Raw genomic sequence first — 24,374 nt, 5'->3', positions numbered from 1 at the left:
AACACATGCTGCCTTCACGGACCGCTCTGCTTCCTTACCTTACTATGCTGCGTTCAGGGGCTCTTTGAGTGTGACTTACGGAAACCAAAACGTTTAAAGAAAAGCCTGACCGATTAAATAAGTTTTGCTTGGAAATGCTGAAGAGTTTCTCGTTATGGGGTGATCATGAAACAACCGGCACAATAACAAAGCAACTGTTTAAAAAAAACAACTAGTTTACAGAGAGAGGAAATAGAAAAGAAAAAAAACGGTATAATTTAGTTTTGGCGCTTTAATTGGAACTTTAAAACGAACCTTAGAAGAGAGATTTTTTTGTTTATACCATTATACCTTAAATAATCCAAAGAGTTTTTGATTATTAAATTTATGTTATATTTATTACATTTTTGGAAATGTAATATGCTTAATTATTAGTTTGTTACGCGATTTGCTGCAATAACTGCAGTGTGAGTGTGAAATAATTTCGTTTGGTGTATAATATTAAATTAATAGCTTAACTGTCTTTTTTTAAATCTTTTTGGGCGGTGGCACATAAATGTTCCAAGTGCACTTGAACGCGGCTCCAGCTGCAGCGCCGGGAGTGTTTGCGGAGTTTCCGCAGCATCAGGCGCAGATTCGGCGCAGGCGCACACCCCGCAATGGCGACCGCGCGGGCTGGCCTCCTGCTTCTCCTCCTGTCGGCGGCTTTGGCTGAGCAAGTTCAAAAAAAGAGCGAAGAAGCGCGACCTGTGCGTCTGTTCACTGAGGAGGAGCTCCGCCAATATGACGGCAGCGAGGTGAGAGGGAGGGGCTGAGGCCCGCGCGCTCTGCGCATGTGTGGTAACCGTTTTCCTCTGTTGGTTTGTTTCAGGAGCACCATCCTATTTACATGGCAGTGAAAGGGGTGGTGTTTGATGTCACCAAGGGGAAAGGTGAATTCAGTGGTTCACTGTCATTAAACACAGAAAAAAAAAAATTCTAATTAAAAAAAAACCTTGTGTTTGTTCACTTTTGCAGAATTTTATGGCAAGAATGCTCCATACAACGCTCTGACCGGCAAAGACTCCACCAGGGCGGTGGCCAAGATGTCCCTCAACCCGGAAGATCTGACATCGGATATTGTGAGTTCAGTCCTGGGCGGTCCCCTCACCATCCTCCTCCTCCTCTCACCTGCAGTCCTGCTCAGACCTGCGTGGACCTGACACTTTGTTGCAAACCCCCCCCTAAGGTGTGAATCTCAGATTCACGTGACCAGTGCTGAGTCACATCAACACGCCTGATCTTATCATCATGCCCCTGCCCTCCAAACCACACCCAGAAGTTTGCATGTAGCGAGCTGCTCTGGATGAAGCTATGAACAACTTTAGCAGACCTGGCGTCAGCCTGCCGTCTCTGTGAAGGGAGTCTTCATCGCAGACAGCGTCACATCCACATCTTTAAAGTCAAAGCGCCAGCTTTATGTCTGTTTCAGAGCTCCTCGGACAAAAACTCTGTCGCCTCCTCTGTCTGGGCGCACATGCTTTGTTTGTTCTTCTACATTCCTCTTTGGTCTTCCTCTCACATGCAGTCCTTCAGTCACATGACACCGAGGCTCACTGCTGATGACGCAGGGCATAGTGTCTGCCTTCACAGCCAGGGGGTAGCAGGTTTGATTCTGTCCTTGGGTTGTAGCAAAGTGTCAATGCCTCCCTATTGAACAGTTCCCAGATGCAGCAGTGGGATAGGTCACATTTAGGCCCGATAAACATGCAGATGTCATTTTGGGACCATTGCTGTGTTTTTAAAGGGCCTTCATCATGCATAATCAACTTTTGGAGCTGTAAAGTGTATTATAACAATGTTCGTTGCTCACAAACAACCCCGAAGCTGTATTTTAAACCATTCACACATTTCTTAGTATTCCTCCAAAAACCTGCGCTTAGCCCCAGCCCCTCCCACTCCACAAAAACCAGTGGGTTTATTAATTCATTAATGCAATTTTTTTGTGTGTAATTAATTAATCGTGAGCTGTAAATGATTGATCTAATTAATCTATTTTTAATCACAATTATTTTAACCTAGTTATTGAAAAGCCTCATTTGAAGGGATTTTTATTTAAATTTGGGACATCGTGGCCCAGTAAAAGATCAAAAAACAACTTAAAAATGGCTTTATGAAGTATTTTATTATAACAGACTTCAAACCTTACGTTGACACCACCAAGGTTTTTTCCCCATCTTAAACAAATTAAGAAAACAACGAACAAATGGGAACAAAATATCAGGTCCAGAGCGCTCTAATTTACTACAATCAACAGTAGGAACTAGGACTGCACGATGTGAGGAAAACTCGCGATTTTGGATATTAATGATCAATATTGTGATTACGATAGAACTTGCCATTCATGAACAAATAGAAAAAAACAACAAGAAACATCATTACCATTTCACTGCAAAAGTTTGGTTTCAATAAGAGTCAACCATCCATCCATCTTCCTCGACTTTTCCGGGGCCGGGTCGCGGGGGCAGCAGTCTATGCAAACATGCACACTTTTTCCTCGCCCCGGCCACTTCCTCCAGCTCCTCTGGGGGGACCCCGAGATGTTCCCAGGCCAACCGAGAGACGTAGTCTCTCCAGCGTGTCCTGGGTCTTTCCCGGGGCCTCCCCCCAGTGGGACATGCCTGGAACACCTCCCCAGGGAGCATTCAGGAGGTATCTGAACTAGATGCCCAAGCCACCTGTTACGCCCCTTTTCATTGTCTGGGGGCCCCAGAGGAGCATAACATAAAAAGTAAAGTTTTGGCTACCAAATTGACTTGACTCAACAAAAACACAAAAAAAATGTCTCCATACAAAGGTATAACAAATGTATTTACAAATACATTAACAGCAACCAACAATAACTAAAAGTGAACCAAAAAGGCTTCAGGGTGAACCCCACCTAACTGAATAATGTAATCTTACCTGTAAATGAACAAAAAGGGAAATCAATGACAAAACACTAACCTCCCTAGACTAACAAAACAGGAGAAAACAAGTACCAAAGAAAATGGCAGTTCACCCCTACAGGTTCACTTAACATAACTACAAACCAAAAGACTAAACAGAGTGGGCATAAAACCACAAGAACTACAAAATACTAAAACACAACACTAAAGAGCAACACACAACAAAACAGGTGGGGAACTACAAAACAAAAATGGAGAAGAGGGCCGAGCTGCAGTGGAGACTGGTTGCAGCCAAGCTCCCTTCTCCCAGGTTGGAGGTCCACAAGGTGCTTTTGAAGGCTGCCTCCACCAGCTTGGGTCCAATAGGAGCCACGCCTTCATGGACCACACCTGAAAATAATCAGACACACATACAAAGATCCACAAAAAACAATGAAGTCCCACTCTGGTAAAAAAAAGAAAATACACAAAACCCAGAACAAACAAAACCAAACACGGCCACAGCCGTAACACCACCTCAACTGGCGATGGAGAGGAGAGGCTGTTCTACTCCAAGCTCTCCGTAGAGGACCAAGTTTCTCACCGTATCTCTAAGGGAGCCCCCAGCCACCCTACAGAGAAAATTTATTTCTGCCACTTGCATTTCGAACCTCGGACCTTCAGTCATGACCCGTAGCTCATGACCATAGGTAAGTATTGGAACGATGACCAACCGGTAAATTCAGAGCTTTCCTTTCTGGCTCAGCTCTTTCTTCACCACAATGGACAAGTACAGTGACCACATAACTACGGATGCTGCTCTGATCCACCTGTCAATCTCACGCTCCGGTCTTCCCTCACTGAACAGGACCCCAAGGTATTTAAACTCCTCCACCTGGGGCAGGGTAACTCATCCTACCCAGAGAGGGCAAACTACTTTTCTCCGGTCAAGAACCATGGCCTCAGATTTAGCGGTGCTGACCCTCATCCCAGCCGCTTCACACTGGGGTGTAAAACCGCCCTAATGCACACTGGAGGTCCTGGCTTGAGGAAGCCAACAGGACAACATCATCTGCAAAGAGCAGAGTCGAAAGGGCAGCCCTACCAGAGTCTAACATGCACAGGAAACAGGTCCGACTCACTGCCGGCTATGCAATCCAAGCTCCTGCTCTGGTCATACAGAGACTGGACAGCCCTCAGTAAAGCTCCCTGGACCCCTTACTCCCAGAGCACCCTCCACAGGATACCACCGGGGACATGGTCGAATGCCTTCTCCAAATCCACGAAACACATATGGACTGGATGAGCAAACTCCCACAAACTGGCAAGGCCAGGACGGAAACAGCAATGTTGTTCCAAGTTTCATGAGCGGCGTTTCCATAAGGGGCTTCTGAACCACTCTTTGTCTGACTCCTCACCCAGGACCTTTCGCCATGGGAGACCCTATGGGAGACCCTACCAGGGGCTTAAGCCCCAGACAGCTTAGCTCCTGGGATCACTCAAGCTCTCAAACTCCTCCACCACGTTAAGGTGGCTATTTTAGGCGCTGGTGACTGGTCATTACCCTGGTCACCAGCGCCTAAAGTAAAAATAGGTAAAAATAGGTAATAACCAAATAAGTTAATAAATAAACATTAATAGACAGATATAAAATGGTAATTGGTGAAAAGAGTAATATATATATATATATATATATATATATATATATATATATATATATATATATATATATATATATATATATATATATAGTAAACCCTTGTTTTTCGCGGGGGTTACGTTCCAGAAAGAACCCGTGATAGGCAAAAACCGTGAAGTAGAAGCCTCTATATCTTTTAACAATTATTATACAATTAAATACTCTATTATACATTGAAAAGACAGAACAAACCATTTTACAGGCTCAAGCATTTGTTTCACCAATAAAAGTACCTTAGAAACGTTTTTTTCTACAAATAACTTCTCTGTTCTGTACTGTGACTGTCAAATAATAATTTTAATCATCAATGTGAACAGAAGGCTTCAAATCGCGGAGATTAGCCCCGCCCACCGCGACCCGAAGAATTGTCATTATAAAATAATGATTAAAAAAAGTACAGTGGGACAAATAGTGACTCGGGTGTATTTAAGTCCAGATTAAGTCCAGACTGAGCCGCTGCATCCTGACTTTACTCTGCAGTGTTTTCTTCTTTTGCAGCCCGCGGTGCAGCTGCAGGTGTGTTTGTTCGGGGGAAGAAGAACATAGTGATCGGCAGTTGGTGTCGCTCTTTTTTCTTCTTCCCAAAAACATCAAAAACATCCTTATACACCGACATGCCAACATCAAGAGAATTTGCACGTACATAATGTAAATTTGGAAGCTGTTTTACGTACGTGTACATATTAAACTGCAACATTATTGACGCACAGGTAGAGAAGAAGCTGAGTGACTTTTTAGCCAATCAGAATGCAGAACACAATGCACGATGCAAATCCGTGAAGTAGCGAAACCGTGAAAAGTAAACCGTGTTATAGCAAGGGATCACTGTATATATATATATATATATATAAAAATATCAAATTAGTAAAAAGATATTATAAATAATTAATCTGTGAATTTTACCTGAAGGCTTGATAACCCAGCCCCTGCCCCTTTAAAATCCTGTGCACGTCCTTGGTGTGGGGTATAATTTCTTGGCAAACTTTGGACCCCTTAGTAACAATTGAGCTTGGTTCCAACGTTGAGTATTGTTGCTGACCATGTCCATCTCTTTATGACCACAGTGTTCCATCTTCTGATGGCTACTTTCTGCAGGATAAGGCGCCATGTCATAAAGATGGAATGATCTCAGACTGGTTTCTTGAACATGACAATGAGTTCACTGGACTCAAATAGCCTCCACAGTCACCAGGGGCCTCATTTATAAACGTTGCGTACGCACAAAAGAAGGCGTACGCCACTCTCTACGCCAGGGGTCGGGAACCTTTTTGGCCAAGAGAGCCATAAACGCCACATATTTTTAAATGTAATTTCGAAAGAGCCATACAATAATGTAGTGTCCTTTTCCCACACTGAGACTTAACCTCTTTTAAGGTTCTTTATTCTGGTTAATGCAGGCTGTAACAAATGCCGTAAATTAATTCAGCAGCTCCTGAATCTCTCCCGCCGAGAGGAGAGCGCTTCTCCCAACTTTATATTCCCCTGCTCCCGCTGCAGCCCTCCCATTTCCCTTATTCGGCCCATAGCTGAACCCCATTGGTCCAAATTAACTAACAACAGGCTGAGCGACAGAACTAAGAGCCAATCAGATCTCTGCTTGATGCGTTCAAGGAACTCCAGAACTTTTAACGCGGCCCAACAGCCAAGTTAAACTCAGTCCGCGACAATATGTTTAAAACTAAATATTCAAGTGAATGTGTGCATTTGATATAATTTCAACACTTTTAAAGGACAATAAGTCTGTGGATTATTTTTAATAACATTGTTATGCTGTTGTTAATAAATGATGAGTATTTCTCGTGGTAGTTTTGCTGATGGTTTAGTCTGGTTGATACGTGGTGAGTTTCTGCTTCATGCAGGCGTTGATACTTTAAACGTGATCATAGGTCTGAATGTTCTGTAAATGTGAGACAGACTGCTCACATGCAGACGGGGAGCCAAACACACACTCACTCGCTGTAGTGAGTGACAGGCAGCAGGTTTTACGTTTTTACAATCCCTGCGCGATTCACCTTACTGACCGAGCCCACAACTCCACCCTCACCCTCTGCTTTCTCCCTCTCACATCCCGTCCCCGCTACTGCGCGCTCTTTCTCAGAGACGGGGGCGCGCAGTTTTAGGCACGGCAATTCACAGGTTTCCGGGTGGTACAAACTCTGTGAAATAATAGATAATAGTAAAGTGATAATGCTAGCGCAGATCCTTCTCTCCAAGCACCGCTACTACTGTGCGCCTCTGGCATCGCATCGCGCCCGAGAAGGACTGGTCTAATGAAAAATAAAAAAATAAAAATGTGTCTGCGAGCCACATGTGACCATCAAAAGAGCCATATATGGCTCGCGAGCCATAGGTTCCCGACCCCTGCTCTACGCAATAGTTGAGATTTATAAAAAGCAAACTTGACGGGAAAATGTGCGGTCCTTCACGCAAGCTCTGACCCAGGCGTACGCACAAAAACGGGTGAAATGAGAAACGGCGACGCCGTCGGCAGATGGAAGAAACACGTGAAAGTGAAAATGACAATACTGCCTCTCAGAAATAACATGAAGACTTCACAAAGCAAGTCTTACAATTAACAGCTACACGAACACCCGTTTGATCGATCAGCAGTGAAACAAACAAAAAAAAAAATCAAACGAAAATTACAACAGAAATTCAAATGAACACTTATTTGCAGAAAGAAAAGTGAAATATGTTCTGCAATATTGGCATGTTGTGCAATTCGTCCTCATAAATAATATTGTTAACAGAACGAAATAATGTACAAAACTGATATTGGCCTCAATGTGTCTGTCTGGCGGAGCAGATATAGGTGCAATTAGATAGATAGACAGATGGATAGATAGAGAGAGATGCATTAATTGTCCACTGTGGAAAGTCTTTTACATAGTAAAACATTTCTTCATAAGCTACAGAATTATGGTATTCATACATATGCCTTTAGTTTGTTTTATTTTCGATAAAACAATGTATGGCGTATGTCTCAACCATTCAGAAAGCAACAAGAAATTACATTTGCGCTGATCAATTTCCCATTTCCACGTCGATTATTACCGACATCTGTAGCTTGTCAGATGTAATTAAATGGATGGAAATAAAATGCCCCATCACAATGCGTAATGACGCACAATGGCTGATCTTGCGCTCTTAGAAGATGTGGCAAATGGAAGAATTCGGAGTGAACGCATCTTTAGACAGCAAGGAGACTTGTTGGCAAACGAGGACGAGTGGCTTATGAGCCGGTTCAGACTTCCTCGAGCCGTCCTGTTGGACCTCTGCGGGCTTTTGGGGGGGGGTCACCCGGTGCATCTGGTGCGTCGGCGTCCCCCCGCGCCTCAGTCACCACTCCACTAAGGGATTCCCCAATTCTTGCCGCTTGTCTCTCAACAAGAGGGGTCAGCTCCGGAGTCTGACTTGCTAAAGGAATAACAATGAAACGCATGCATTGCTGTTGTTGCATTTGGAAACTCTGCACTGTCATAGCTTTATGAGTGTTATGATATTCAAACCACAAGCAAAAACAGGAAGTTTCTTTTTCTTGCAGACCGGCCTCACAGAGGAGCAGCTCCAGTCTCTGCAGAACATTTTTGAGGGCACATACAAAGCCAAGTATCCTATCGTGGGGTACACTGCGTCCCGGATCCTCAGTGCTGATGGAAGCCCTAACCCAGACTTCCAACCAGAGGAGCAGCCTCAGTTTCAGATCAAAGATGAGTTCTAATGGTTTTTCATCCCAGAATCAAGGTGGATTGTTTTCCCAAACAGTTACAGACCTGATCTTAAGTCTTCAAAGTCTGGTTTTAGCTGGACAACATTCTTTGTTTTCTCAGACTCTGACTGTTTTGGTGTCAGCTGTATGGACTTTTTAGGTTCTCTCTTAAGAACCCTGATGATACCTAAAAATGTGAAACTTTTCACAGATTACAATACATGTAGTCATGTAAAAAGTAAAAAAGAAAACATTTACACTCAAGTTTTTTCTATTAGACCCACTTCAAAGCAAATGTTTTTTTAACATGTTTTTGTGGCCTTTTTCTGACTATGGAAGACATGTATAAAGATAATTAAAATTCAAACTGCATTTCTGAGTATTTTTTTATTCAAAATGTTGTGAATTAGCAGGAGACGAAAAAAGGTTGTTTAATGAAAACGATTAAGTATTTGTGACGTAGAAAATTAGCTGTAATTAACAGACATTAATCATCCTTTATTTGTTACTTTTCTTTTTGATTGCAAGTCCAACTTTGAGACATTTTTCAATGATATTACATTCACATACATTCACATACATTCACATTTCTGCTGCTCGTCAGAGCACCGTATAAAATAGTCAACTTCCATTCAACTTTATTAACGACCACAGCAGATAAAACGTCATCTCATGTACAGTCCCCTTTTTTGGTCATTTATTATCATTATCAAAATATGAAAAGTGGACATTTTTCCAGAATTTTTTACTAATAAATTTAGTAATTTACTAATAAACTCTAACGGCACTAAAGGATTGTGGGATGCGGCCAAAGTAGGGCTGAGCATGGATGTTTCTTTTTGTTCCACCATGACTTGGGGGGTCTAAGAGCAGAAGTGACTTGCATGCTGTTTGTCTGCTTGTGGGTCTGTCAAAATAAATGGACTTGTTGCCGGAAATGAAAATATGCATTCAGCTACCTCTCTGAGACTTTGTGAGGCAGCAACACGTACATAATTTTCCCCATGTCCCACACCTTATCTGCTCATGCGCCCCTAGGGGCCGTCAAAAAAATGCATAAATTAGCCGCATCATTGAATAAACTGCAGGGTTGAAAGCGTGTGACTAAAGTAGCGGCTTATAGTCCAGAAAATACAGTGATCATATTTGAAAATTGTTTGTGTTGGACGGAAAAGGAAAGGAGAGAAGAAGAGAGAGGGATGTTAGGGGGGGGGCATGAAGTGGCATAAAGCAACAAGTTGCTAGATGTTTAATGTTTATAATCATTAAAGTGAGGTTCAGATGTACTACAAGTCTATAAGGGCAGGGCCTGTCCACACACACACTCAAATGTTATAAACATGCCTGTTGGCTCCAAAAATGTTCACGTCAACATGTACACAATACAGATAATGTTCACACACGCATACTTATGCCTTCAAATCAACTAGTGTGAAATATTTCATTCAATCACGCAAAATATCAGTGCAAAGGTGAGCTAACACCTGTGCTCAAGTGAGTGTTTATGTTCTGCTGGGGTGGATGATGGAATGTAAAAAGGAGGGAGAGTGTTGTAGCAAAGAACAAGCGCCCCCAGGTGATCACATCCACCACCCAGGCCAGGGCCAGCAGGACTACCACGGGGCCCCTAGAGCCAGAGAGCAGGGAGGCATGGGGGGACAGAGAGTGCAGCTCCAGCTCAACCAGGAGAGCAGCCCCCCCGCCGCGCCGGGAGGACCCAACGCGGGCCCTGCCCCCGAAGAGCGCCTACCATCCCAGACAAGCACCCCACCCCACCAGGAATTCTGGGCATCCCCCCACCCCAACCCCAGGTACGGGCCAGGACCCCCTTAAGGGAGACCCGCCCCGCGCTCCAGGCAGCCACCCAACCGGCACACGGTTACAGGAGAGAGCAAGGCAACACCAAACATTTATTTCTCCCTTTTTTGTTTTGTTTAATATCCACACTTCCAATGTTCCTGTGTTCCACCTTTAATGTGGAAATATGACCAAAGAGAAAAGATCATTTTTTAAGAGAAAGGGGCTGCATGGTAGTGGAGTATAAGCACTCTCACCTCACAGGGAAAAGGCTCTGGTTCAAATCCCAGCAGGGTGGGAGGTAGCATGTTCTCCTCATGCATGCGTGGGATTTCTCCGGGCACTGCAGTTTCCTCCCACAGTCCAAAAGCATAATTCATAGGTTCATTTGTGACTCTAAATTGCCCCCAGGTGTGAGTGTGTGGTCCTGCAACAAACACATGACCTGTTCAGGTTGTAGGCCACCTCTGCCCAACAGCAGGTAGGACAGGCCCTAGCAGCCCCGGGACCCCAACAAGGATTCGGATAAAAAAAATGTGTTTTGGCCCTTCCATTTTTACTTAGTGACTTCAGAAACCCCCCCATGCACACGCACACACACACGGATCATCTGAAGCTGCAGGTGATTGTGCTGCATTCCAAACGAAGGGACATAAAAGTGAATGAAGAAAAGTTGCTGATTAACTGCTGGAGCCTCTGCTTATCACCTAATTGTTTCAGGAGTAGGTTTGGTTATGAGGCCAAACAGTGACTGTGCAGCTCTGTCCAGGTTTTTCAGAGTAAATGTGTTCACTGAAAGTCTGAGCTGGGATTTCCCAGAGTTCTGACTAAAGGAATACATTTTTATTCCTTAACATAGTGGGTCTTCTCATAGTGTTTGCCTTACTCCAGTCTCACCGACTCATAAATCCAACATCCGGTCTCGCAAAGCCACATGTTCTCCGATCGAAGGTCGCCGTGCTGTGACAGGTGACGGGCTTTGGGTGGAGCTGTGCGTCTTGTCCTGCTGGCGCTCACACCTAGGCGGACCTGCAGGGTAGCGCCAGAATGGATCCTCCCCCGTGAGCGCGGGCGCTCGCCGCAGAGTTCAAAGGACAGCAGCCCTGCCCTGAAGCTGCAGCCACAGCAAGTGGTCTTTATCAGCTCAAGGTGCTGCAGGGAGCCCCCACTGCAGCCTGGCTCTGCCTGACGACACACTTCTTCTACTGGAGCTCCCCCGCGGACCACAGCCAGGATGCCCAAGATGGTAGGAGGCCGTGTTGAAACGCTCCTTCCTGCTTCAGGGGAGTGCGGTGTGTTCACGGGGCTGTGGGGTTTTTTGTTGTCTGTGTTGACGGGAATAAAAGGCCACAGCTGAAGGGGGGCTGGATGAGCTTGTTTTTAAAAGTCTTCTGAGTTTATTCCAGAGATTTTCTTCCCTGGGTGGGGGCTGGCTAGGTTTCCAAGAGGCCGCTGTCCTTCTCGCCATTTACTTATTAACCAGAAGTAGAGTTTGACCCACACCGCGCACATTCCTGACAGGAGGAAACTGTTGCTCCGCAGCTTCCAGCGGGCCTGCATGCAGATCCCAGTGGGGGGTGGGTGGGGGGGTATCTGAGTGTATAATCAAGGGCAGCTGAGCCTGAATTGAACCTCCTCAGATGTCCTCAGCCAAAGTTTCACCAGCTTTTCATGGAAGTTCGATTGAAAGCAGGACATTGATGCAGTGAGACCCCCACCCCTGGAGGGGGAACTTCTCCAGAACCCCTCAGGGTTTCAGGGTTCAGTGGAGCACAACACTGATGAGAAAGAAATTAGCGGTAGTGCCTCTAGCAGGGAGGGTTTCTCCTGAGGAACACCTCAGCAGGATGTCTGATTGTGAAGACGTTACACAACAAACGACTCTTCAAAGCCCAACAGGCTGGAAATCTGCCAAACATCTGATTCCAAGTGCTTTGAAACCAAATCTGATCTTTTTAAATTTTCTATATTTGGTTCAGCAATACAGCTTTCACTAAAAATGGATTTGATCTGATCAAAGGTGGGACTTTTGTTGATGAAATAGGAATTGTAACATATATAGTGACAGAAAAGCAGGTTTTCCCAAACGAAGGATGAGATTTAAAGGAAATGAATCCTTGTTAAATCTTGCCCCATTTAGGTATACCAGATATTAAATATTGTTTTTAAACTTGGCCCCAGCAGAAGAGCCTGTTGCAGTGATGTAACTTGGGATAATGTTTCACTTCCGTTCAGCTTCACCCTGACATTTGACTTGTAAGAAGACACGACAAGCAGACAATGAAACAAGTACGGATTCAGACGGATTTTCATGAAACCAGTTCCCCTGTCTTATACCTGATGGTATTGGGGGGGTCTTGTGGAGTTTGAGTCCATCTGTAGGCATCCTCGCACTCATATGAGTCACTCCTCTTATCAAACGGGTTTATCTTAATGGTGAAACCACGTACTTAACTTGTCAAGAAGTTTCTATTTTCACGTTTGTATCTGCAGATGTGCAAGTCCAAAGTCGAAGGAGATAGTAAGCCATTATGGTTGATGAGTAATCTGCTTCATGGGCCCAGATTAAAGCCTCCTTCGGTCGCTTTGTTTTACTGTTTGTTTTTCAAGATGAAACCAACAAACAAACGCAGGAGACGGAATTGGGACGTCTGGACTTTTTTTTTTCCCAAACACACTCATCTTGTCCTTCTTTTTCTGGCTGCAGGTCAACGTTCGCGTCATCACCATGGACGCAGAACTGGAGTTCTCCATCCACCCCACCACCACCGGGAAGCAGCTCTTTGACCAGGTCTGTTGGATCCAGATCCTAACAGAACTCACCTGTTTGTGACACATGAACGCCGATGTGTGAACAAACCCAAAAGTTCCTCCTTCAGTACTTGAGTAGACGTACTTTATTGCACTGCAGGCATCAAACTTTGGGAATCTGCAGTCTGTGCACACAGATGTTCAGCACCTCCTGTATTTCAGAAAATGAGCCCAACGAGCGGCAAAAATCTCCTAAAGGCACAAACAGCAGCATCAGAATCAAATGAGGATTAAGAAAGCCAAGCATCATTCTGTTCCATTATAGTGTTAGAGGAAGCAGGTTTAGGGTCATAGGATACAATACATTATTTAAGCCAGGAGCGGCGTTGCTCTTGGCCACCTGTCCCCGCCCTCACTGGCTAAGCGGCTGTCACTCTCCCCATCTGCCCCTGCCACCCTGGTCAGAGCTGCACGGGACAGATTCATGAAAGAAAAAGAAACGTTTTTTTTTAACGGCAGCCTTCCGGTTGTTTTTTTCTCCATAGCAACCATTATATGTTTTGGTCACCTTGGAGTGATAAACAGGTCGATGTAATTTTTAGAAGGATCTGCAAAAGTAAACTTTTTGGATTTCCTTGGCAACGGAAGTGTTTTGTTAACCACACCCATATACCTAATATGTTCATATCGTATGTCATATTGTTGTATTCAACTTGATCTAACGATTCATGTATTACATAATCACAATAATCCAGTGAAAAATGTTGGAGCTACAGGGGAAGTCCAGTTTTGTTCGCCCTGCTAAAGCCTTTCAAGATATACAACTTTGAATTCCAACATTTTTCCCAAGTAGCTTCCAAATGATGCTTGAGGAGATAGACAGAAATCCTTTGGACGAGTTTAAATTGTACCTGGAGATAATGGAACTTCTTTTTCCCGAGGTTAAAGGTCAGCGAAGGTTCAGTTGTGGTTGTAGACTTGGGTTATGTCCGAATTCCTTCACTACTCTACATTGTGCACTATGTAGTGCGTTCGCCATTTTGTTGGGGGTTCTAATCTACAATTCTTTTCCCATATTGTGGGAAAATGTGAAAATCACCAAATTTCACACTTTACCACACAATAGCCACCCATTCGTAGATGCCGTAGCCATCCCATAATTATTTTAAAACTTCCTATGGATATTTCTGACACATCTATTTTGGATTTGTTAGTGGATTTAGAAATTCTTTGAGCCCCAAAAGAGTTTTTTTGGCCCCTGTTCATTTTTTGATGGTTTCTTCCGCTGTGATGTCATCTTTTTTACTTTACCCAAAATCCATTTTCACTGGGTACTAGGTGCGTGAAAAAGTTTGGTACGTTTCTGAGTATGTGGGAGGGATGGAATTTTCCTTTAACAACACGGTAAGAAAGAAGAATTGCAAAAACAATCTGGTCCTGTCAGTCCAGGACTGCTGCGGGACACGACGAGGTGTTATTAATGTGCATCTGTGTGGTCAGAATCCAACAAGATTAATCGTTTTCACCAACGGGGAACTGTTGGGGATTTGAAATATCCTGATCATGACTCTACAGGGGGGCTTCAGTCCCTACGACTGAAGTGATGTTTTTCCTGCTGTGCTGCAGTGGCTTCTGCATGTCTGTGTAACGCGTTTGTGTGTCTGCAGGTGGCCCGGACCATCGGCCTGCGGGAGGTGTGGTACTTCGGTATGCAGTTTGCTGACATCAGAGGAATGGTGACGTGGCTTAATCCTGATAAAAAGGTCTGTTCTTTTTTTTGAGTGATTGAATGATCCGTCCTTTGCTGTAGATTCAGACTGATTTGAATTGATCTGTCCTGGTTTTTGCAATCAGTAGCTAACTTCAGCATCATAACTGTTTTGGAGTTTTGTTTTTTATCTTGCACAGCTGGTATTTGCTGAACTCATACTGCTGCTGTATTTAAAGAGAAAACTTAAAAAAAAGCTTGCTGTTGCCATGGTGACCTGAGAATCTCTAAGTGGTGGAGTTCCTCAGGGCTCCACTCTTGGACTTCTGCAGCTTTACCTGACGTTGCTATTAGCTTTACTGGATTTTTGCCGTTGGCTGATAAATAGTTTGATTTAATAAAGACCCACTCCGATGAATGTTTTTGGGGTTTTTACGTGTTCTTGTGGGTTTTTTGTCAATGATGGAGGACATATATTGTGAAAATTAAGCTCAAAATTGCTTTCCTATGTTTATTAAAGTATTTATTTATTAAAATTGATATGAATCAGAGGAAAGCAGAGGAAAAATTCTGTTGAAAAAATAATTTTTGACGGAAAAAAATATTTTGCTGGGTGGGCCACAAGCTCCATGATTTGAGGGGAAGAGGGCGCAGGTTGGCTCCACGCCAACAGTCCCCCACACAACTCAAATCAGAATCACTAATGAACGACTGCTGCTCTGCAGAAACTATGACCAGAATGTTGACCTGCAGATAAAAAAAAGAGGAAAAGGTGAGTGTGTTTGGAAAGAAACAGCATAATCATGATTAAGAGATCACTGGGAACACTTTGAAAACAGTTTCAAAGATAATTGGAGTGGAGCTTTAGAGTCTGTCTGTGTTTGAAACCGGCTGATCAAATAAAGTTTTTTTACTGCCTTCTTTGTCTTGGTCTTTCAATCACCGATACTTTCCCATTTGCAGGTGCTGATGCAAGAGGTGAAAAAGGAGACCCCCCTTCAGTTCAAGCTCCGGATCAAGTTCTACCCCGAGGATGTGGCCGAAGAGCTGATCCAGGACGTCACCAGGAAGCTCTTCTTCCTGCAGGTGAAGGAGGCCATCCTTACAGAGGAAATCTACTGTCCTCCGGAGTCGGTGGTGTTGCTGGCCTCCTATGCTGTGCAGGCAAAGTACGGAGACTACAACAAGGAGGTGCACCGCTTGGGTTACCTGTCCAACGATCGGCTGCTGCCCAAAAGGTGAAGCTGCTTTGAAGTTAAAGTTGAAGTCCCTTAAGCAGATTCCTGTCTGATCTGTTGTTTTTTTTCTCACTGCTATGGTTTTTAAAACCATAGCAATAGAACTATTTAAGGAAAACTGTTGGTCATTTACCTTTTTAAGAATTGAATTTGAATAGAAGTTAAAGCAGAATTCTTGGTGAGAGTTTCCGTATTGTAGGAAGGTCAGATGTGATGGGGTGTTTGGGAGTTTCTGACAGCTTGTCTGTTCTCCTAGAGTGCTGGAACAACACAAGCTGTCCAAGGAGCAGTGGGAGGAGAGGATTCAGGTCTGGCATGAGGAGCACAGATCTGTGCTGAAGTGAGTGACGCTCTGGGCTGCTTCACAGCAGATCGGCTGTTCTTTCTTCGTCATTCACCTGCTGCTCTCTCACATCTTAACAGATCAGGAGGTTTTCAATAAAATGTTGGGATTGTTTGATTGTTTGAGAAATGTCCTGTCAGGATTTACTGATTTCATGATGACATGCAGGTCAGAATCACAGAATCCTTTCCAGGAGTGAAGGTTTTTTGGTCATGTGTGAATTCAACAGGGAGGAGGCGATGGTGGAGTATCTGAAGATTGCCCAGGACCTGGAGATGTACGGCGTGAACTACTTTGAGATCAAGAACAAGAAGGGCACAGACCTGTGGCTGGGGGTGGACGCTCTGGGGCTCAACATCTATGGAAAGGATGACCGGTGAGGATCTGTACTCCGCTGTCTTTGCCAAATGCTGCATGAGCTGTGAAAAGGAGAGTAATCCGATTACTCTGCCTTAAATGAACGGTTTAAATGGAGTGTAAGTTATGTGATTTTAAGGTTTTGTTGTTTCAAATCAAAAATCAAAGATTTTAAAGTCCTGAAAGTCTGTGGTTTCTGTTTTTCCACACTTCTAAAAGAACTGAGGTTCTTTTATTCTAAAGTATATGTTTCTTATGTTCTGTGGTTTATTTAGTTTTTATATTTGTTATTATCTTCAGTTTTCTATTGCAGTTCTATGTTTATGAGGGTGAAGTGGTTTGGAGGTTCTTAAGTTCAAAATATTTAAATGTTTGTTTCTGAGGTTCTGAAGTTTCATGGCTCTAAGGGATGTAAGATGCAGGATTATAAGTTTTTGTTGGTTCACAGTCTTTGCAGTTCTGAAGTCTGTAAGTCTGTGGTTTCGAGGTTCTGTTATCCGCTGTTCTAGAGGTATTTTGTCCTGAGGTTACAAAGGTATGTGGTTATGAAGTTCTGTGATTTGAAGGTTGTGAAGTTATGAGATGTTTAGGTTTTAATGGTCAGTTCTTTTGACATATTTTGAAACTCCTTTTCTTTCATTTTGAAGCTTGAAGCCCAGAGCAAAACATAAAATAACAAAGTCCCATTAAACTTTATCATCAACCACTAAAGATGAAACATGAGCTCATGAGCGCCCTCTACATGGAGGCAGAGTTACTGTCAGCCTCATCTTGTGTTTTTTCAGCACAGGTTTATGTCGGATCTGAACGCTAGAGGAACAACAGACTAACGGGAAATAGTTTACATATTTAATGGAAAGTGAGGACAGATCACAGTGTGACATTGGTAGCATCCACTGAGTTAGCAAAAGGCATGCGCTCAACCCAGATTGCACCACCGAACACGAGCCACGCCTCGCTGCCTACAGCTGTAAAAGAACGGGAAATATGCACACTACTGATATTTTGATTATAAAAAAGAACAAACATTTTCAGAGTGAAATAGTATAGTATTTATCAGTCAGCAGTTCCATGTGTTAACATAATTATACTATACAACTCATAGTGCCAGGTGAGAATGATGACACTGCCTCACCTGCGCCCTGACCGCACTGTCCCGCCCTCTAAGTTGTGTTTTTCTGAGGTTCTGAAGTAATGAAGGACTGTCATTTTAGTACCAAGATTCTCTGGTTTCAATGTTATGAAGCTCCTAATGTCTGTGGTTCTGAACGTCTTACTGTGCTGAGTTTTAGGATTTGTGGTTTTAAGATTCTTTTAAGTTTCTGTGGCTCTAAGGTTAGGTGCTTTTAAGGTCTGAGGTTCTATGGTTCTGGAGTTCTGAAAGTAGTTTATTTTAGGGGTTTTGAGACTCTGAGGTGCTGAACTTCTAATGGTTTTTGTTTCTAGGATTATAATACTAAAGTCTGTGGTCTTTGGTTTTGAGGATCTGTTGTTTTGAAGTTCTCTGGTTCTAATGTTCTGAGGTTCTAAAAGTCTGTTGTTCTGAGATTTTATTACTGTGAGGTTCTGAGGTTTAGAATTTCTTTTTTTTTAAATCTTTGTAAGGTTCTGAGTTTATGTGATTCTGATTTTCCAATGTTCTGTGGTTCTGAGATTGTGTGCTTCTAAGATTCTGTGATTCTGAGGTTCCAGGGTTCTGAGGTTCTGATGTTCTGTCATTCAGAGGCTTTAAGGTTCTGTGGTTCTGGGAATGTCTGCTTCTGAGGTTCTAGCTTCTGAGGTTCAGTTCTTCTGAGTTTTTGTGGTTCTTCATGTCTGAAGTTTGGACCTTCTCACATAAACCCGTCAGATGATCAAACCTCACAAAGTTCTTCTTTAGAAAAATCAAGTCAAAGTTAAAATCCTCCTGTTATTAGAATGGACCCATCGATCCATGTTCTTTATCTGATTAATCCTTTTGAAGTCACGGGGTCAAAGGTCATAGAACCTTTTAATACAGAAACAATGTTGGTAAACAAACAAAAAAATGATTAGAATGAAAAAAACAGATCTGTCAAAGGGGTTTTTATGTCAACATTAATGGTCATAATTTTCAACCTTTGTTCGGTTTATCGTGGAGAGAACCCCTCATTACATGGACGGTGGCTGTTAGAACCTTCTGGAAGGAGTCAAACCGGTTCATGTTCCCAACGTTTCTTGAATGAGATGTTTTAGTAATCATTATGAAGTGATGTGTGTGTCACGGTCATAGTTTTTTTCGCTGTTTGTTCAGTCTGTAGGTGAACAAACCCGCGGTCACAGACCTCCCTGCTGCCACCTGGACATCGACCTTCAGCTTTCCGTTTCGTCTGATCTTCCTCTTCTGTGTTCGTTCTTCCAGACTCACCCCGAAGATCGGCTTTCCCTGGAGCGAAATCCGAAATGTTTCCTTTAGTGATAAGAAGTTTGTCATCAAGCCGATAGATAAGAAGGCTCCAGTGAGTGATGCATGCACTTTGTGAGGTTCCAAAAAAGCTGGAAAATAAAAGTCTCACCTCTTGGCTTCTCTTAGGACTTCCTATTTTACGCTCCACGTCTGCGCATCAACAAGAGCATCTTGCAGCTCTGCATGGGCAACCATGACCTGTACATGCGCCGCCGCAAGCCCGACAGCATCGAGGTCCAGCAGATGAAGGCTCAGGCCAAAGAGGAGAGGCTGCAGAAGAAGCTGGAGAGGTGGGAGCCTATACTGTCTGTGTTAGAAGAGCGATGCTGCTGAAATATGAGGAAGCCTAATAGATTAGCAGATGCAAAAAGCTTTGCTTTAGCAAAGTGGAAATGTTTAGTTTACTTAAAAGACATCTTGTAATGTTTCTTCTGCGGCGTCTGGCTGGCTAATTTATTAGTCTGGGATTGTAGCAAATATTGATTTAAGTTTATAATTTTTCAGAAAACATCCAGCCCCTCCAGCTTCAGTTTTATTTACGGTTATTTGGAGCTTGGGTTTATTTAAATACAAATGTTGACAAGTGTCCAAATCAGGCAGAATTCATGACATTAATATTCTGGAATATGTATAAGAATTTTTGAGAGAAAAGATGAAAACTACATTTTTCTTTCAGTTTTTACTGACAGTTTAGATCAGGGTTTTGCAACCAGAGGCTCCGGAGCCACATGTGGCTCTTTTCCCCTCCATTGTGGCCCTCTAAGTAAAGAAAAGTTCAAAAAATGTTGTTGATTTTTGGAATTCAAGGCGCATGAAGCCGAACCTAAAACGGAAAAAACTCAAACTTCATTAAAGTCATTCAAAAACAGTTGAAGCAGAGAACTTATCACTCTGCACGGCTCCTGACTGCATTACCCATAATGCTCCCATACCCATAACAATCCCTCAGGCGGTGTAGCTTCATAATTCGTCAAAGTCATACTAAAACATTTTTGACTGACTCTTGAGCGACTACAGAAAGTCAACTGGAGGTCAATAAGCATAACTGGTGTTCATACTTGAGGCACACCTGCATATAAGGCAGATTATCTATTTATGAACAAATTGGAGGATTTTAAGTCACAGTCTAAAAAATATGGTAAGGGTCTTTTAATTGGCTGCAATTTAGTTTTAGTTTTCTAGCCAAGATGTACCTTATTGTAAATTAATTCTTGGGTAATTTATTGTTTCCTCCTAGCTAGAACTCCCTTAAAAAAGAGATTCTTAATCTCAATGGGACATTTCCTGCGTAAATAAAGGTTCAAAAAAACACAAAAAAAACAGTGAACTAAACTGTGCATCATTTTCTTTTCTTTTTCTAATCACTGCTGACATTACAATCCTTACATTATGTACATTGAAATGTAGCACAGGATGTCTTATTTTGAAAGGAAGTCGTGCAAACCTTTGTCAAAAGTTATTAACTATTTCATATTTAGAAAAGAAAAACTATTTTCTACTTCAATTTATGTTTTATTTATGCCACAAAACAACATTTTGTTTATATTTATCATAATAACAACATTTAAATGTAAGTCAGTGTCTTATTTTTCTAAAGGGTGAGTTAAGAATTTGTGTGTCCTTGGTTGGTTGAAGGTTGTTCAATGAGGTGACCCTCCCCTCCCTAGTCTGGTCACATTGCAGCCTCACGTTCTCATCATAATCGATATGAGGCGGAAAACGTTTACAAACAAATAATTTATGTTTTTTAAAGTAAAACTAATTTATATAAAGTTTAAACAACTGCATTTTTTTATATCTCCAGACGCCACGCAAACAAATCACAGAAAATAACTAATGGCTGATGTGGGAGGGGTCTGACGGTGGTAGGGGGGGGTGTGGTGGTCCTGATCCACCGTTTCCGTCTGATCTGCAGGGATCAGCTGGAGAACGAGAAGAGGAAGAGGGAAGCCATGGAGAGGGAGAGGCAGCAGATGGAGCGGGAGAAGCAGGAGCTGATGACGAGGCTGTCCCAGTTTGAGGAGACCACCAAAAGAGCAGAGAGAGGTGAGGAGAGGCGCTCAGGACTGAGGGGGGTCAGAGGAGGTGAAGTTCTTTCTTTCACACAGATGACTTTATCATCATTTTGCTCAGCTTCAAGTTGTCATTGAGTTTTTTTGAAGTTTCTTTTTCGAAATTCCTCATAATATTCTTCATCTTCTTCTTCTTTATTTATTTGTTGTTTAATGGATGCGTGATGTGTTTAAAACCCAGATATTCTCTGTGGAACTTCTGCATTTTTTTCTGATGCAGCTTTTGTACAGATCCAGGTGAAGATCTCAGAGGAAAGTGTTTGAACTCTCATCCTGAATCTCTGCTCTCGTGTTTGACGGGCTTTTCCAGAACTTCAGGAGCAGCTGGAGCGGGCCATGAGACTGGAGGAGGAGAGGAGGAGGGTGGAGCAGGAGGCGGCCCGGCTGGAGGCAGAGAGGATGGAGGCCATAATTGCCAAGGAGGAACTGGCCAAGCAAGCTGAGGACCAGCAGAAGAGCCAGGAGCAGCTGGTAAGCCTGGACATGACTTTGAGGGCTTTTATTTTTGATTCCAGAATTCTTTGGGGAAAAACTGGACACCCAAACGTTTTAATGGCTGTTGGTGAAGCTGCCGTGGAATTTAATTTATTGGAAATAAATGAGCACATTTCAGGACATTCTTCTGAATTCCTACACAAGAGGGTTTATTTATTTATTTTTACTGTCGATGTCCCTGCAGGTGACTCTGCATTATTTCAGGCTCTGCTGGAAAACCAATATTCAACACTCTATGTTCTTCTGCAGGCTGCAGAGCTGGCCGAGTACACCGCCAAGATCGCCCTGCTGGAGGAGGCCAAGAGGATGAAGGAGGAGGAGGCGGAGTCATGGCACAGCAAGGTGAGCAGGCCACACCTTCAAATGACAGGTATCACATCTGAATCCGGTGTGCTCTTCTCTGTGTCCTCTGAGGCTCTAGTGAGGCTCAGCAAGATAAAAAAAAATGTTTAACCCTGTAAGATGATGTGCTTTGTTTATTTCATAGTTTCAGGCCCCTAGTTAGGAAGAATTAAGGGTGTATATCATGCAAAACGAACTTTTTGAGCTGTTAAGTGTATAATAATGTTCATTACTCATGAAAAGAAATCTCAAAGTGTTATTTTGATCCATTCATGCGTCTCTGATTTTTCTTCTAAAAAGACCTGTGCTCTGAGCACCAGCCCCTCCCAACCCACAAACACAACCAGGTTTTCACATTGTGATGTCACACAGGGAGGAACCGCCCCTTCCAGGAAGAGTCTGTGCTGCCTGCCCCGCCCCCAGGCTAACACACACGCCCACTTCCTCTGTGGAGCAGGCAGTGATCGGCAAAACGCTTTTAAATGCACAAAATTCACGTCCATCTTTGCAAAAGTTTGGATGTTGTTTCTTCTTTGTGAGTGAAACGCAGACACGCTGCCGAGGCCGACTCTAGGATGACGTCATGAAATGGGTGACGCCCACAAGGAGCGAAAGGCGGAGCCTCACAGATCGGGTTGTCTTACTTCTGGGTTGGAAAAGAGCTCAGAAAATAAACTAATATTTCATTTAAAATCGTTCTTTAGTGTGCTAAAGGTAATCTTATCATATGCATTGATATAATTTAAGCATGATATAAGCCCTTTAACTCCTGTGGTATACTGTGACTTCCACACATGTGGATGCCAGCTCTTAAGAGGTTTAAAGGAGAGAAAAAAAATTGGTTTGGTGTGAAGAAAAATCACAAAACAGTTTTCCCACAGTGTGAAATGAGCAGAGTATTAAAGGTGTTAAAAGTAATTCAAGTATATTCAAATTTGTGTTTCCATCAGAGAAGCCTCTGGGGGAGTTTCAGAAGTTCCTCTGTTTACCAAAGTCTCACTCCCACCATCTTTTGATCTATTTTCAAAGCATTCCCAGGTGTCTTTTAATTATAAATATGACGTTTTTAGCCCAAACCAAAAAAAAACGGTGTGGTTTTCTGGAACATAGTTTCTCCAGAGCAGCAGGAGTTTATTAGAAATTCTCAGTTGTGGGCGGGACTGTTGGTGTGGAGCAACACCCCCCTTCACGTCACCCATAACAGAGAGCTCTCTGTTTACACTCTCTCCTGCTAGCTTACAGCCCCTAACACCCCAACCAAACATTACCGGTGACATCAAAATGGGAGCAATGTGGGAGCTTTCCAGCCGTACAGTTCTGATCCAGATTCCAGCTCAGACGAGGAAAACAAAGACGTTCATGGATCAGTTTGTCTGTAGGTGGATGATCAGAATGGAGCAGAGCAGTGAGCTTCTGGCCCATCCAGCATATTTTCTATGGAACAAAGAAGATCTTTTTAAACTGTATTTTTTTCCCCTCTGCTCACTATGATTTGAATAAAGTCTCAGAAATGCAACTTCAAGCTTGATTTTCTGTAAATATGTCCTCCATCATCAGAAGAAAACCATGAGAACATGTTAAAAACAGCAGATACACATGTGATCAGGCGTTTGCTGAGCCTGACTCCTTCATGGTTCCTTCTGCTCTCCTTTCAGGCCGTGGAGGTGGAAGAGAATCTAATGAAGACAAAGGAGGAGCTCCACAACGTGATGACCACTGCCAACTCGCCCCCCCCTGCTCCGTCCCCTTCCCCCTCCTCCTCTTCCTCTTCCTCCTCCTCCTCGGACAACGAGAGCGAGCACAGCGAGGAGAACAGCACCTACAGCGCCGAGCTGCAGACGCAGGGCGTGGACAACCACCACAGCGAGGAGGACCGGCTCACTGAGGCAGAGAAGAACCAACGCCTTCAGCAGCAGCTGCTGGTGAGCCCACACCTCTTCCTCTGCTCCTGAACTCCTCCTCCTCAGAATCGGTTAAAGCTTTGGCTTTTTGCTCTGAATTCCCTCAGGCCCTGAGCTCAGACCTGGCAGGGGCCCGAGACGATAACAAGAAGACCCTGAACGACGTCCTCCACGCCGAGAACGTCCGAGCCGGCCGAGACAAGTACAAGACCCTCCGCCAGATCCGAATGGGCAACACCAAGCAGAGGATTGATGAGTTTGAGGCCCTTTAGAATCCCCCAAGAAGACCTCCCAGACCTCATTTACGGCCCTGCTGACTGTGATTTGACATAAAGTAATGATTATGTGACTCCGGAGTGTCCATGCGCACGAGAGCAGGATGGATGTTTCTGTGTTTCTAATGTTTAAAAAAATAGTTAGAAATGGGAGTGGGGGGCATTTATGGAGCAATTACTGTAAACAATCAAATTCAAACTTCACTGGGTGAGTCAGATTCATGTCTCCTGAAACTGTCCGGTCACTGGTGATGATGGTTAATGTCTTTGAAGCCTTGTGTACATCAACTCTGATGGAATAAAGAGTTATTACAGACAGAGTGACGATCCCTGAAAGAAGAGCAGAAATATTTAACAAGAATAAAGCTGGAAATGCT

At 43.4% G+C, this 24,374-nt stretch overlaps 2 protein-coding genes across 2 annotated transcripts; both read left to right on the top strand.

Annotated features, from left to right (window-relative positions):
* Window positions 1-552: 552 nt before the first annotated feature.
* On the top strand, window positions 553-8,660 carry nenf (neudesin neurotrophic factor). Its single transcript, XM_004082780.5, has 4 exons — window positions 553-776; window positions 851-911; window positions 997-1,100; window positions 8,129-8,660. The coding sequence occupies exons 1-4, from the start codon at window positions 639-641 to the stop codon at window positions 8,303-8,305; spliced, it is 480 nt and encodes a 159-aa protein (XP_004082828.1). The 5' UTR covers window positions 553-638; the 3' UTR covers window positions 8,306-8,660.
* A 2,111-nt stretch (window positions 8,661-10,771) lies between these two features.
* Window positions 10,772-24,374, top strand: ezra (ezrin a). The gene is made up of 13 exons (XM_004082781.5): window positions 10,772-11,336; window positions 12,798-12,881; window positions 14,509-14,604; window positions 15,513-15,787; window positions 16,044-16,127; window positions 16,360-16,506; window positions 18,868-18,964; window positions 19,039-19,202; window positions 20,828-20,958; window positions 21,295-21,455; window positions 21,729-21,821; window positions 23,477-23,743; window positions 23,830-24,374. Exons 1-13 carry the CDS (start codon window positions 11,325-11,327, stop codon window positions 23,992-23,994), a joined length of 1,776 nt encoding a protein of 591 aa, XP_004082829.1. The 5' UTR covers window positions 10,772-11,324; the 3' UTR covers window positions 23,995-24,374.

The sequence above is a fragment of the Oryzias latipes genome, chromosome 22, assembly GCF_053564925.1.
Source record: "Oryzias latipes strain Hd-rR chromosome 22, Olatipes_Hd-rR_3.1".
Lineage (NCBI taxonomy): Eukaryota > Metazoa > Chordata > Actinopteri > Beloniformes > Adrianichthyidae > Oryzias > Oryzias latipes.
This window is presented reverse-complemented; position numbering and strand designations above follow the sequence as displayed.